A 14,699-nucleotide genomic window follows, 5' to 3' on the forward strand; every position below is an offset into this window, starting at 1 on the left:
TATATTTGGTCTTGAGATGTCGGCAATGCTGGCACAGCTGCATTCATTGCCCATCTTCAGATGCTGAGAAGGTGGTGGTCCTTCTTCTTGAACTACTGCAGTCCTTGCGCAGATGGTGCTCCCACAATGATGTTGGGTAGGGACTTCCAGGACACCAAACCATCAGAATGGTGTGAGACTTGGAGGGGAAGTTGGAGTTGATAGTGTTCCCATGATATTGCTTCTCTTGCCCCTTTTTGATGGAGGGAGGTGCTGTTGAAATGACCTTGAAGAGTTGCTGTAGTGCATCAAATAGTCTATCCATGTGGACTGAAGCTAATCCTTTCGTTAAGTCTCAATATATACACTTTTCTGGAGTAAAGATCCCCAGCTCTCCAAGCCTAACAGGGTAACTATGCCACCCATCATAAACCAATGTTCAAAACTCTGCTGCCCATATTCTTTAATCACCTAAGTCCCGGGTTCACCCATCACCTCTGTGCTCGTTGACTTACATCGGCACCCGGTGCCCCAACGCCTCCAACTTAAAATTCTCATCCTAGTGTTTAAACCTCTCCATGGCCTCTATATCACCCACCATGTGAGGGACCAAAACTGGACACAGTATTCTAAATGAGGCCTAACCAAGGTCTTATACCAGGACCCTATAGTATTTTTTGTTTTGTATTTAATGGTCAGGCAATACAGTCAAGCACTCTATTTGCTTTTGCAATAGCCTCATGGCACTGCTCGCAAACCTTCAGAGATTCATGTATTACATCATTTCTCCTGCTCAACAGCCTTAACTTCGCAACCCTGCATGGTGTACACATGCTTGATGCTGGCTCGACCCATCTCTCCGAATAAAGAGCTATCAATAAAGGTGACGCAATAGAGCATTTTGTGCAGTGGGCAGATGCTCACATATCTGTTAATGCCTTGACCATGTATAATTTGATTAGCACATAGAACAAAGCTTCTACAAATCGGCTTAATTACAGATCAAATATAGCCTAGTCCCATAACCAATTCATCTCCAGCTATCTTTTTTGAAGTTGGGCAAGGGAAATCAGTTTCCATTTTAAGCTATTTCAAGACTGTACAATATAAAATATACAATTTTTTCCAATTCAATGACAAAAAGGCTTTTTTCATTCCAAGTGCATGTGTCGGGACACCAGACAAGGTGAGGACAAGACTCAGCTGTAACAACCCCCCCAAAGAACAAAAAACATCACTGCCCATGTTCTCTCAGGAAGAGTAGCCTTTTAGACGAGGTGCTGAAAGCCAGCTGGCACACATGGAATAATGCTTCAGCACCTTCAAGAAAGGAGCGGAGGGGGAAAAAAAAGGATAGGAAAGAGGAGGTTTCATTCTTGAATGATTTTCGTTATTAAATAGAAGGCAAAAATTTTTTTTTTTTAAATTGCTAGAAATAAATAGCACATCCACTCACAACTAAAATGAGAAAAGTTAATGATTCAGGTGTAGACCCCTTGCAAAACTCAGAAGTGTCTCTACTGAAACCACAAACAAAGAAACACAGAAGGAGGCCATTCAGTCCATTGTGTCTGTCAGTCGAAAAAGAGCTACCCAGCCTAATCCCACTTTCCAGCACTTGGTCCGTAGCCTTGTAGATTATGGCACTTCAAGTGCACATCCAAGTATATTTTAAATGTGATGAGAGTTTCTGCCTCTACCACCCTTTCAGGCAGTGAGTTCCAGACCCCCACCACCCTCTGGGTGAAAAATGTTTTCCTCAGCTCCCCTCTAATCCTTCTACCAATGACTTTAAACCTATGACCCCTGGTTATTGACCTCTCTGCTAAGAGAAATAGGTCCTTCCCATCCACTCTATCTAGGTCCCTTATAATTTTATACACCTCAACTAAATCTCCCCTCAGCCTCCTCTGTTCCAAAGAAAACAACCTCAACCCATCCAATCTTTTCTCATAGCTAAAATTCTCCAGCCCTGGCAAAAACATCCTCTTAAATCTCCTCTGTACCCTATCTAGTGCAATCACATCTTTCCTGTAATGTGGTGACCAGAACTGTACGCAGTACTCGAGCTGGGGCCTAATTAGTGTCTTATACAGTTCTAGCATAAGCTCCCTGCTCTTATATTCTATGCCTCAACTGATAAAGGAAAGTATTCCACATGCCTTCTTAACCACCTTATCTACCTGTCCTGCCGCCTTCAGGGATCTGTGGATATGCACTCCAAGGTTCATCTGTTCCTCTACACCTCTCAGTATCCTCCCATTTATTGTGTATTCCCTTGCCTTTTTTGCCCTCCCCAAATGGAGGGCAAACAGAGAACCTCACACTTCTCCAGAAACTATCTCCTAACATGCTGATGGGCCTATGTATTTTCAACATTTTCTGGTCTTATTGCAACTTTTGCAGTTCTTTTTATGGCAAAAATCTCAATTCAAGCAGCTCTTCAAGCGATTGAAAAGCTTAGACAAGTTCAACTGAAGACCTACTGGGCAGTCAGCCAGCAAATTAAACACTTTCCAGCCTAATCCTTATGGAGACATGCCAGGAAAACAGTCTACAACGTAGCTTCCGAATGCTGAGCTGCTATCCTTGGGTATCCTAGATGTAATTGGAAATATCAATCTTTTAAACACAAAATCCATCTTTTTTCTATTCTGACAAGCAATTCCATTAGCAAGGCATCATGAGACCAGGTCAATCAAGAATGTCTTCTCCATTACCTCCTGTCCCAGACACAAACCAGAAGTTTCAGACAAGTTTCCCTTTGCTCCCACTTCATTCTGAACTGATTTCTAAGCATGCTGGGAAATGACCCTGCCCCCATAGCATTCATTGTTCACTTTAGAATAACTTAACAGGGCCTTAACAATTGGCCGAGGGCTGATCCCACTATAATGACAGGACCCGCTCCTACTAAAACAATCAGCAAGCGGACCTACTTAGAGGGGAGGACACCAGGTATCTTAGAAAAAGGGGAGGTCTCAGCCATAAACATTTGCCTGAGGAAGGAGGAAATCTCCGAAAGCTTGTGAATTTAAAATAAAATTGCTGGACTATAACTTGGTGTTGTAAAATTGTTTACAATTGTCAACCCCAGTCCATCACCGGCATCTCCACATCATAAACAGTAACAAATTACAATTGTGAAATCAGGTGTGACAAAGAATCAATATCTCATTGTGCCCATCAGTTACAGAAGGCTTCCAGTAATCTGGTAGACACTGCGTACCAATACTCTAGGGTCATCCAGACACATACAAGCAGTCAGAGTCCCTGGCCAGTGAATGCGGGTTAGTAATCAATAACCAGAACAAATGTTGTGTTAAAAAAAATACTGGTGTTTTCCTTTAACTGCGACATACCCTTTACTGAATGTTAAACAAACTTGAAACTGATTTGAAACAAATGTAGAGGACTGGTCTCACTCACCTGCTCGCTGTAGAGAACCTGCACGTTTTTGATGATGCGACAGTGCTTTTGGACAATAGCAACACCCTGAGCCAATGGCATTCCTGCAAAACACAGATAACGCTAAAGGATCAGTTTGTAACCAGGTCTTTCCATCCGGGAGGGGGGTGTGGGGGGGGGGAAGAAAAAAAAAATCAATAAAATCTGGCTAATCATTGCAAGCCACTCACATAATTCTAGTAAACCGTTCACACAGCCACACTGGGAGAGATCAAGGAGCTGTGCAGGGTGAAATTTAGGAAAGATATATACACACACATTATAAAGGGGAACCAAAATAAACATATGAAGTGGATGAACAGCGAAAGGGAGAGAACTAGTAGGTAAAACAAAATGGAAATGGACAGCAAATTAATAATATACTTGAAGGTTTCAAAACGCAGAACAATTATGTTGGGAAAATTACGATAATGAGAGCATTTCTGAAATCATCTTATTCACTCGTTCATTTTTAAAATGCCTTGCAGGGTTCTTTTAAATCAGATGATGCCAGATCTCGCAATACAAATAGAGTATTCATCAGGTACTGGATGGGAACAATCAGATGTCGTTATTTTAACTTTTGAGGAATTTTGTACTCTAAGTGAGGGTTATTAGTGTTGAGGAATGGCATACTTTCCCACTTCTAGTACCCAGTTTCAGTATTGAGCACTCCCAGGTTACATGTAGGACAGTTAGATGCAGACTAAAGCACGCTGTATTCTGCCCAACAATACTCCTTAACCCCCAAGTTCAGAACAGCATCCTCTGCTACACCAGCTCATCTTTTTGAACAAGACTTTTAATTTAATGCCAATATCTAATGAACTATGTTGTGGACTCACCCAAAAGGAACTGGGTCAAGACAGCACGTAACATCTCACCACTGGCACGGAGAAACAACTTTTATTCCATTGGTCTGAATACTATTCCAGGTCCCACGGATGAAAGGGCAGTGTGCAAACAAAATACACTCCCCCAACCTTCCAACTGAACGTTTACCTGCACCCCCCCAACCAACTTCCTTTTCTATCCTCTCCTCATTTCTGTGGTACAGTTCCACAGGCAATGGTCACCTTCCAGAATCTCATGCAAATGCTAATTATTCACGTGTGAGCCAACCACATTGTCCTTGCAGCCGGACCTCATTGTCCACACATGCACTTTCAGCAGAGGTTGCTGTATTACAACTAGGAGCTGTAATTGATGCTGATCCTTCCCCTACCTAGCACAGGGTACAAGGCCAAATACAACATCTCTACCGCTGTCCTGTCTGAGATCGGCTAACTTATGGCTTGGGGATCAGTTGTGGTCTTCATGGCAGCCAACAGATTTTAAATAGGAAAACAATTACAGCCACAGATGGGAGATATTCTTGAAATTTAAACCTAAAAAACAGACAACTTAGCATTTATACATGAATTACTGTGCACTTGCTGTATTAAACATTGTGAGCATTGATATGCGCAACCATTACATTTTGGGTTATAATTTATGATTCCATTTTTTGTCATTAGGCTATCAATAAAAAGCAAATATAATTGAAAACTGAATTTCATTTACCACCAACTGGATATGGTCATAGACATTCTCCTGAGGCCCACAACTGGCCCGTAAACAGGATTATAATTGTATAGGAAACAGCCCCATAGCAGGAGTAAGATCTGAAGCATTGTTGCTCAAGGAAATGGAGTGTAAGAATGCAGCTTTCATTCCCAATCTGTTCAGATCCCAATCCACCTTCTACAAAGCCTGGTTCAAAGGACAAGGAGAGAATTCTGGGGAAAGGCTGTGGCATCTCCTCCCAGGTGGGGGCAGGGAAACAATACAGGAGAGTCCAGCCAGGGTGGTAGCTTACTTTTAGCAGCTGGCCAAAGCTGGAACAGTCCCCACCACTTAAAACGTTCACTTTTAAAACAGGCAGTCACTTATATCGGCCAAAAGGCCATAACTATTAGTTATTCGCATTAATGTCAATTTCAAAGTTGCCATTTTAGCGTCTTAAGTGCCCTGTTTAGTTCGGGCAGAAACAGCTGTGCTAACTCATCTGTAATATCCTACGAGTGAAGTACACATGAAAAACTGATGCATGTTTTTAAAAATATATTTATATTTAACAAAAATAACACCTCTTGCACAATAATCCCAGCAGTTGAAATTTAGTGCTCGAATTGGGTGTTTGGGTTGTTTAAACCGTTATCCTGCATTCCTACAGTGATTGCACTTCAAAAGTACTTTGTTGGCTGCAAAGCGCTTTGAGACATCCTGAAAGGCACTATATAAATGCAAGTCTTTCTTTTCCTGCTTAAATAGTTTGGGCTGTTTATATTGGTTGCCCTGCTCCCTGCTCCTCCAGTTTCTAGATGACCGTCGTCAGGGTGAGTTTGGTGCTATGGAGGTCGGGGTCCTTGGTCAGGTCTAGGACCCGACAGTAAGGAGGTTCGTTCAGGGAGCTGCGGATGCTGATGAGCGATGACAACATCCTTATAGCACTGCCACAACATGGTTAGTGGACTCTATTCTCTATTACCAACAGCACCCAATCGTGACCAGAAATAACCAATATCTGTAGCTGCCAACTATACTCAACTGATGCTGGCAGGACCGTGGGCATGCTGCAGATGAATAAAGGAGAGAAACGGGGTCACGCTGGCCAGCTGTCTGGTGTCAGGTATCAAGGCTGCCGGCACTGGGTCACTAACACAATCCACAGACTGCATATGTGTTATACTGGTCATCGTAAATAACAGGTAAATCTTGTTCGCATGAACACGTCCGCTATAAGCGGTGAGGACTGTATTAGCAGAAGGCTGATAGCAGGCAGCCTGCCAATCTCAATAGCAATGGCACAAGTCCAGGCAGAACTTACTTCCTTTGGAAAATTCATCAATAAAAAAAAATCAAGTTGGCTCATTACACTGCAATAACATCACTTTTAATGGGTGTCAGGTCAATCAGTTTCTAAACACCTATCAGAAAAACTGCTGATAATTTTATAGATCTTAATGATTTCCCTTCCAAATTTTACAGAAGAGTAACAGCATAAAGCAGGAGCACCACGTGCAATACTAAGCGAGACCTATAGCTGAAAATCTGGCAGCACACAGCATTGGACAAATCACAATAGCTAAGAAAATCAAAAGCAAAATACTGCGGATGCTAGAAATCTGAAATAAAAACAGAAAATGCTGGAGAAGCTCAGCAAGTCAGGCAGTATCTGTGGAGAAAGAAACAGAGTTAACATTTTAGGTTGATGACCTTTCGTCAGAACTGGAAGAAGTTGAAGATTAAACTGTTTTTAAGCAAATACAGAGCCAGGGAAGGTGAGGGGGGGGGGGGGTGGAGGTGAGGAAAGGAAGGGAAGGAAAGAACAAAATGGAAGATCTGTGATAGGGTGGAGGGCAGGGGTGATTAAATGACAAAAGGGATGATGGTGCAAGGCAAGGAGGGTGGTAATGGGACAAGTAAAGAAACAAAAGATGGGACTAGAGGAGCTGTAAATGGCAACAGCAGAACCATTACCAGCAGTTGCCGTCTGAAAAAAATAGCAGTGGTTACGATCTGAAGTTACTGAAATCAGTGTTGAGTCCAGAAGGTTGCAAAATTCCTAATCAAAGGGCCCGATTTTACCAGGGGTGCGGGTTCTCGGCGGGTGGTCCATCGGGCGCGTTGAAAACGCGCGTGGTGAAATTAGTGGGTTTCCCGCGCGATCGTAGCAGGCAAACCACTAATTGGATTCACTTACCTGCTCCTCCGGGTTCCACGCTGCTGGTCTGCACGTCGGGCGGACTGCGCATGCGCAGTATGATCTGTCAGCTGGAGGCGCTCTATTTAAAGGGGCAGTCCTCCACTGACAGATGCTGCAACCAATAGCAAAGATGACTGCATGGAGCAGCCCAGGGGGAAGGCTGCTCCCAGTTTAATGATGCCTCACCCCAGGTATCAATACATGGGGTGAGGAGGAGGGGGAGGACAGAGATCTTCCCCCCGGCGGGCAGGAGGAAGTGGCCTGCCTCCGCCACCAGGAAGGCCTGGCTCAGGGTGGCAGAGGGGGTCACCTGCGCCACCAACATATCGCCCACCTGCACACAGTGCAGGAGGCGGTCCAATGACCTCAGTAGGTCAGCCACAGTGAGTACACGTAGTCCTTCCCCTACACTCCGTCTGCCACATCACTGCCCCCACCCCACATCTCCTTCGGCACTGCCAACACTACTCTGTCACATCACCCCTCATACCCACTCAAACCCCATCCTCATCTTACCTGCACCTACTCACCTCGCCAGTACTCATCCCGCCACTACCACGCAACCCAATCCTCATGGCTCTATCCCATACTCACCCTCTCGTGCATCTCTCTCACGGCCAGCCCCACTCAACCTGCCACTACCTGTGCTGCTGCCACAGGGCACGCATCACATATGTGCAGTAGGCAGCGTAAGGCAAACGTGTCGTGAGCATGAAGGGGATGCACAAGGGTGTTTGAGGGTTTGTCATGGTTGTTACTTATATTGAATTTCAGAACAACTCACATCACACATTATATTGGCGCCACTACTGCCATGTCTTCGCGAATCCTGTCCGGTTTGTGCATTAATGCCCGCTCCTGGGTATCACTATGAGGACCCACCACTGATGCCACCCAGTGTGTCACTGCAGAGTGGGTGTAGGTGTATTTGCAGGGCTCTTCTGCGCAGACGACTGAGACACATCGGGGATGTCCCCGGTTGCAGCCTGGAAGGCTGTGGAGGAGAAGTTCGGGAGGGCAGTGGTGACTTTGACAGCGACAGGTAGGAAGATAGTGCACGGGCCAGCCAGGAGCAGCTCGGCATGAATGAAGCTGCAGATGTCCACGGCTACATGTCGAGTGACTCTGAGCCTCCGTGTGCACTGCTGCTCAGAGAGGTCCAGGAGGCTGAGCCTCGGTCTGTGGAACGTGTGGCGAGGGTAGTGCCCTCTGCGACGCATCTCTCTCTGCGGTAGCCCTCCCTCCTGCTGTACAGGTGGATGTGTCACAGCACTCTGTTGTGGAGCTCCACGTGTCAGAGGTGGACGGCGTGGATGGTGAGGCTGGTGATGCTGTTCGCCCTCCGAGGAGGTCATGACTGCAGCTACGGCGGCCCCCATCCGCAAGATGTACATCTGAGGGGGTCCGCAAGGTAGGTACATGTCTCCGGACCCCGGGGTAAGTGTGCAGGTTGGTGACTTTGACCGTCAGGAGGAGGGTGGTGGAGGCCAAACTTTGTCCCAAGTGACAGAGTGGCCTCCTGCAATGGGTGAGGGTCCCCCCCCACCACCTGTCAAATGGACCTTTGCAGCTGCCACAGGCTGACAGCTGCAACACGTCCATTCGAGCTGGGAGTGTTTCCCCCAGTGTGGGAAACAGTCCCATGTTTATCAAAAATCACACACAGTCCCTTAATCAGGTCACTTAATGACCTGAACAAGCAAAGTAAATACTCTCAAGTGGCATCCCGCTGGCTTTAATTGCCTGCGGGATTCCCACCAGCGGGGGCTGCGCGCGCACGCCGGCGCGTCAGCGGGGAACCCGGAAGTGGGCGGGATCGAGGCGCGATCCGGTCCCACACCTGGATTTCACGATTTTCGGGGCCCCCCCGCCGAGAACGCACCCGATAGCGGGAGCTAAAATCGGGCCCAAAATATCTAAGCAGTCTGGTCCCATTTTTCATACAGTTAGTGTTGTTTCTAAAAAGCGTATCCTAGGGCTGCGTATTTCATCTGATCAGTCATTTCAGCACACCCCCTCCACCAACCCCACTCTCCCCCCACAACAACAACTTGCATTTATATAGCACCTTTAACGTAGTAAAACGTCCCAATGCGCTTTACAGGACTGAGATCAAACAAAATTTGACACCAAGCCACATAAGGAGATATTAGGACAAGTGACCAAAAGCTTGGTTTTAAGGAGCATCTTAAAAAGGAGAGAGGTAGAGAGGTGGAGAGGTTTATTGAGAGAATTCCAGGCCTTAGGGCCTAGGCAGCTGAAGGCACAGTCGCCAATGGTGGAGCGATGAAAATTTCGGATACGCAAGAGACACGCAGAATTGGCGGAGATCTGGGACGGTCATAGGGCTGGAGGAGGTTACAAAGATAGGGAGGGGCGTGGCCACAAAAGGATTTGAAAACAAAGATGAGAATTTTAAAATTGAGACGTTGCCGGACCAGGAGCCCAAGTAGGTCAGTGAACACAGAGGTGATGGCTCAACGGGACTGGGTGCGAGATAGGAGTTCAGAACAGATAGTAACTGGAAGGACAGTAAGCTGGTTGGCCTCCTTAGCTTTGACCTGCATGGGGGACCGTAGAATTCTTTAGCTTTAACACCAACATACCTTCGTGCTTAGCTAACCAGGCACTGTTATGGCCTGAAATAGGCACTGACAGAACATGAAGGTACCTGCCCCAGCAACTGTACTTGAAACTACAATGCCGAGTTGCATCATGACCCACAAGAACGTACACAGATTTTTGTACCTGAAATTCTCTTGCCCACCGCAAATTATTAACAAGAGAACCTGCTTCACCTCCTTGATTCAAATGCACAAATAAACATTTGAACGAGCATTCCAATTTGCCTGGAGAGATGCCCTCATTTCACTTCTGAAGGACAAATACATTTCCGATGAGAGATTGGCTGCCAGGTAATAGTGCAGGAGCCAAGGTGAAGACACCACCAAACACGTGACTACACATACATCTCATTAAAAGAAGTGAATTATACTAACACCAGCATCATGAATGCAACGTCAGCCCAGCACAACTTAGACTATCCTATCATCACAATTACAGGATTTAAAGTACTTAACTGACATGGGTTAATTGTTGGTAATTAGCAGAAAATGGGTATCTCTCCTTAAGTGGCAGGGCTTATACTTCATCCATCAAAAAAAAGTCATATTTACACCCATGACAAGGACTAATTAACAACTCCTCAAGAGACCTCACAAACACAATATTCCTCCTCTCCACCCACCATCCACATGCCACATCTGGACAATACCAGTCTCTCCATACACCTCACAGGAACAATACCACTCTCTCTCTCTCTCTCCATATACCTCACGGGGACAATCTCTCTCTCCATATACCTCACGGGGACAATCTCTCTCTCTCTCTCTCTCTCTCCATATACCTCACGGGGACACTCTCTCTCTCTCTCTCTCTCTCTCTCTGTCCCTGTGAGGTATATGGAGAGAATCTCTCTCTTTCTCTCTCCATATACCTCACGGGGACACTCTCTCTCTCTCTCTCTCTCCATATACCTCACTGGGACAATCTCTCTCTCTCTCTCTCTTCATATACCTCATGGGGATAATCTCTCTCTCTCTCTCTCTCTCTCCATATACCTCACTGGGACAATCTCTCTCTCTCTCCATATACCTCACGGGGACAATCTCTCTCTCTCTCTCTCTCTCTCTCTTCATATACCTCACGGGGATAATCTCTCTCTCTCTCTCTCTCTCCATATACCTCACTGGGACAATCTCTCTCTCTCTCTCTCTCTCTCTCTCCATATACCTCACGGGGACACTCTCTCTCTCTCTCTCTCTCTCTCCATATACCTCACTGGGACAATCTCTCTCTCTCTCTCTTCATATACCTCACGGGGATAATCTCTCTCTCTCTCTCTCCATATACCTCACTGGGACAATCTCTCTCTCTCTCTCTCCATATACCTCACGGGGACAATCTCTCTCTCTCTCTCTTTCTCTTTGTCCCTGTGAGGTATATGGAGAGAATCTCTCTCTCTCCATATACCTCACGGGGACACACTCTCTCTCTCTCTCTTTCTCTCTCCATATACCTCACGGGGACAATCTCTCTCTCTCTTCATATACCTTACGGGGACAATCTCTCTCTCTCTCTCTCTCCATATACCTCACGGGGACAATCTCTCTCTCTCTCTCTCCACATAAACCTCAAGGGGTCAATACCCCCCTCTCTATCTCCCACTCCACATATACCTCACGGGGACAATACCCCCTCCCTCTCTCGCCATAGACCTCACGGGGTCAATACCATCCTCTCTCTCCATATACCTCACGGGGACAATACCCCCTCTCTCTCCATATACCTCACGGGGACAATACCACCATCTTTCTCCATATACCTCACAGTGACAATACCATCCTCTCTCTCCATATACCTCAAAGGGACAATACAATCCTCTCTCTCCATATATCTCACAGGGACAATCTCTCTCTCTCTCTTCATATACCTCACGGGGACAATCTCTCTCTCTCTCTCTCTCCCTCCATATACCTCACGGGGACAATCTCTCTCTCTCTCTCTTTCTTTCTCTCTCCATATACCTCACGGGGACAATCTCTCTCTCTCTCCATATACCTCACGGGGACAATCTCTCTCTCTCTCTCTCTCTCTCCATATACCTCACGGGGACACTCTCTCTCTCTCTCTCTCTCCATATACCTCACGGGGACACTCTCTCTCTCTCTCTCTCCATATAACTCACGGGGACAATACCACCCTCTTTCTCCATATACCTCACAGGGACAATACCATCCTTTCTCCATATACATCACGGGGTCAATAGCATCCTCTCTCTCCGTACACCTCATGGGGTCAATAGCATCCTCTCTCTCCATATACATCATGGGGACAATACCATCCTCTCTCTCCATATACATCATGGGGACAATCTCTCTCTCTCTACATATACCTCACGGGGACAATACCCCCTCCCTCTCTCTCCACATATACTTCACGAGAACAATATCCCCGCCTCTCTCTTTCTCTCTCCATATACCTCACGGGGACAATCTCTCTCTCTCTCACTGTCCCTGTGAGGTATATGGAGAGAATCTCTCTCTCAATCTCTCTCTCTCTCCATATACCTCACAGGGTCAATCTCTCTCTCTCTCTATACCTCACACGGTCAATCTCTCTCTCTCTCTCTCCATATACCTCACAGGGACAATCTCTCTCTCCCTCCATTTACCTCACGGGGACAATCTCTCTCTCTCTCCATATACCTCACGGGGACAATCTCTCTCTCTCCATATACCTCACGGGGACAATCTCTCTCTCTCTCTCTCTCTCTCTCCGTATACCTCACGGGGACAATCTCTCTCTCTCTCCATATACCTCATGGGGACAATCTCTCTCTCTCTCTCCATACACCTCACTGGGACAATCTCTCTCTCTCTCTCTCTCTCTCTCCATATACCTCACTGGGACAATCTCTCTCTCTCTCTCTCCATATACCTCACTGGGACAATCTCTCTCCCTCTCTCCATATACCTCACTGGGACAATCTCTCTCTCTTTCTCTCTCTCTCTCTCTCTCTCGCCACATAAACCTCAAGGGATCAATATCTCTCTCTCTCTACATATACCTCACGGGGACAATACCCCCTCCCTCTCTCCCCACATATACTTCACGGGAACAATATCCCACCTCTCTCTCTCTCGCTCCACATATACCTCACGGGGATTATACCATCCTCTCTCCATATAAATCACGGGGACAATACAATCCTCTCTCTCCACAAACCTCACAGGGACAATCTCTCTCTCTCTCTCTCTCTTCATATACCTCACGGGGACAATCTCTCTCTCTCTCTCTTCATATACCTCACGGGGACAATCTCTCTCTCTCTCTCTCTCCATATACCTCACGGGGACAATCTCTCTCTCTCTCTCTTCATATACCTCACGGGGACCATCTCTCTCTCTCTCTTCATATACCTCACGGGGACAATCTCTGTCTCTCCCCATATACCTCAGGGGGACAATCTCTCTCTCTCTCTCTCTCTCTCTCCCTCTCTCTCCATATACCTCACGGGGACAATCTCTCTCTCTCTCCATATACCTCAAGGAGACAATCTCTCTCTGTCTCTCTCTATATGCCTCACGGGGACAATCTCTCTCTCTCTCTCTTCATATACCTCACAGGGACAATCTCTCTCTCTCCACATATACCTCACAGTGACAATACCATCCTCTCTCTCCATGTACTTCACGGGGACTATACCAACCTCTCTCTCCATATACCTCACGGGGACAATCTCTCTCTCTCTCTCCATATACCTCACAGGGACAGAGAGAGAGAGAGAGAGAGAGAGAGAGAGAGATTGTCCCCGTGAGGTATATGGAGAGAATCTCTCTCTCTCTCTATATACCTCACGGGGACAATACCCCCACCCTCTCTCCCCACATATACTTCACGGGAACAATATCCCACCTCTCTCTCTCTTCACATATACCTCACGGGGACTATACCATCCTCTCTCTCCATATACCTCACGGGGACAATCTCTCTCTCTCTCCATATACCTCACAGGAACAGAGAGAGAGAGAGAGAGAGAGAGAGAGAGATTGTCCCCGTGAGGTACATGGAGAGAATCTCTCTCTCTCTCTATATACCTCACGGGGACAATCTCTCTCTCTTTCTCTCTCTATATATACCTCATGGGGACAATCTCTCTCTCTATATATACTTCACGGGGACAATCTCTCTCTCTTTCTCTCTCTATATATACCTCACGGGGACAATCTCTCTCTCTCTCTCTCTCTCTCTCTCCATATACCTCATGGGGACAATCTCTCTCTCTCCATATACCTCACGGGGACAATCTCTCTATCTCCATATACCTCACAGGGACAATCTCTCTCTCTCTCCATATACCTCATGGGGACAATCTCTCTCTCTCTCTCCATATACCTCACGGGGACAATCTCTCTATCTCCATATACCTCACAGGGACAATCTCTCTATCTCCATATACCTCACAGGGACAATCTCTCTCTCTCTCTCTCCATATACCTCATGGGGACAATCTCTCTCTCTCCATATACCTCACGGGGACAATCTCTCTCTCTCCATACACCTCACGGGGACAATCTCTCTCTCTCTCTCTCTCTCTCCATACACCTCACGGGGACAATCTCTCTCTCTCTCTCTCTCTCCATATACCTCATGGGGACAATCTCTCTCTCTCCATATACCTCACGGGGACAATCTCTCTCTCTCCATATACCTCACGGGGACAATCTCTCTCTCTCCATACACCTCACGGGGACAATCTCTCTCTCTCGCCATATACCTCACGGGGACAATCTCTCTCTCTCTCCATATACCTCACGGGGACAATCACTCTCTCTCGCCATATACCTCACGGGGACAATCTCTCTCTCTCCATATACCTCACGGGGACAATCTCTCTCTCTCTGTCCATGTGAGGTATATGGAGAGAATCTCTCTCTCTCCATATACCTCACAGGGACAATCT

The 14,699-nt window shown here is 46.5% G+C and overlaps 1 protein-coding gene across 1 annotated transcript in view; it reads right to left on the reverse strand.

Moving 5' to 3' along the window:
- Window positions 1-14,699, reverse strand: part of phaf1 (phagosome assembly factor 1) — a 71,302-nt gene that overhangs the window by 54,837 nt on the left and 1,766 nt on the right. The window contains exon 2 of the mRNA XM_067997724.1: window positions 3,409-3,491. Within this exon, the coding sequence (XP_067853825.1) occupies window positions 3,409-3,491 (83 nt within the window). The remainder of the gene's footprint in view (window positions 1-3,408; window positions 3,492-14,699) is intronic.

This window comes from Heptranchias perlo, chromosome 16 (assembly GCF_035084215.1).
Source record: "Heptranchias perlo isolate sHepPer1 chromosome 16, sHepPer1.hap1, whole genome shotgun sequence".
Taxonomy (NCBI): Eukaryota; Metazoa; Chordata; class Chondrichthyes; order Hexanchiformes; family Hexanchidae; genus Heptranchias; species Heptranchias perlo.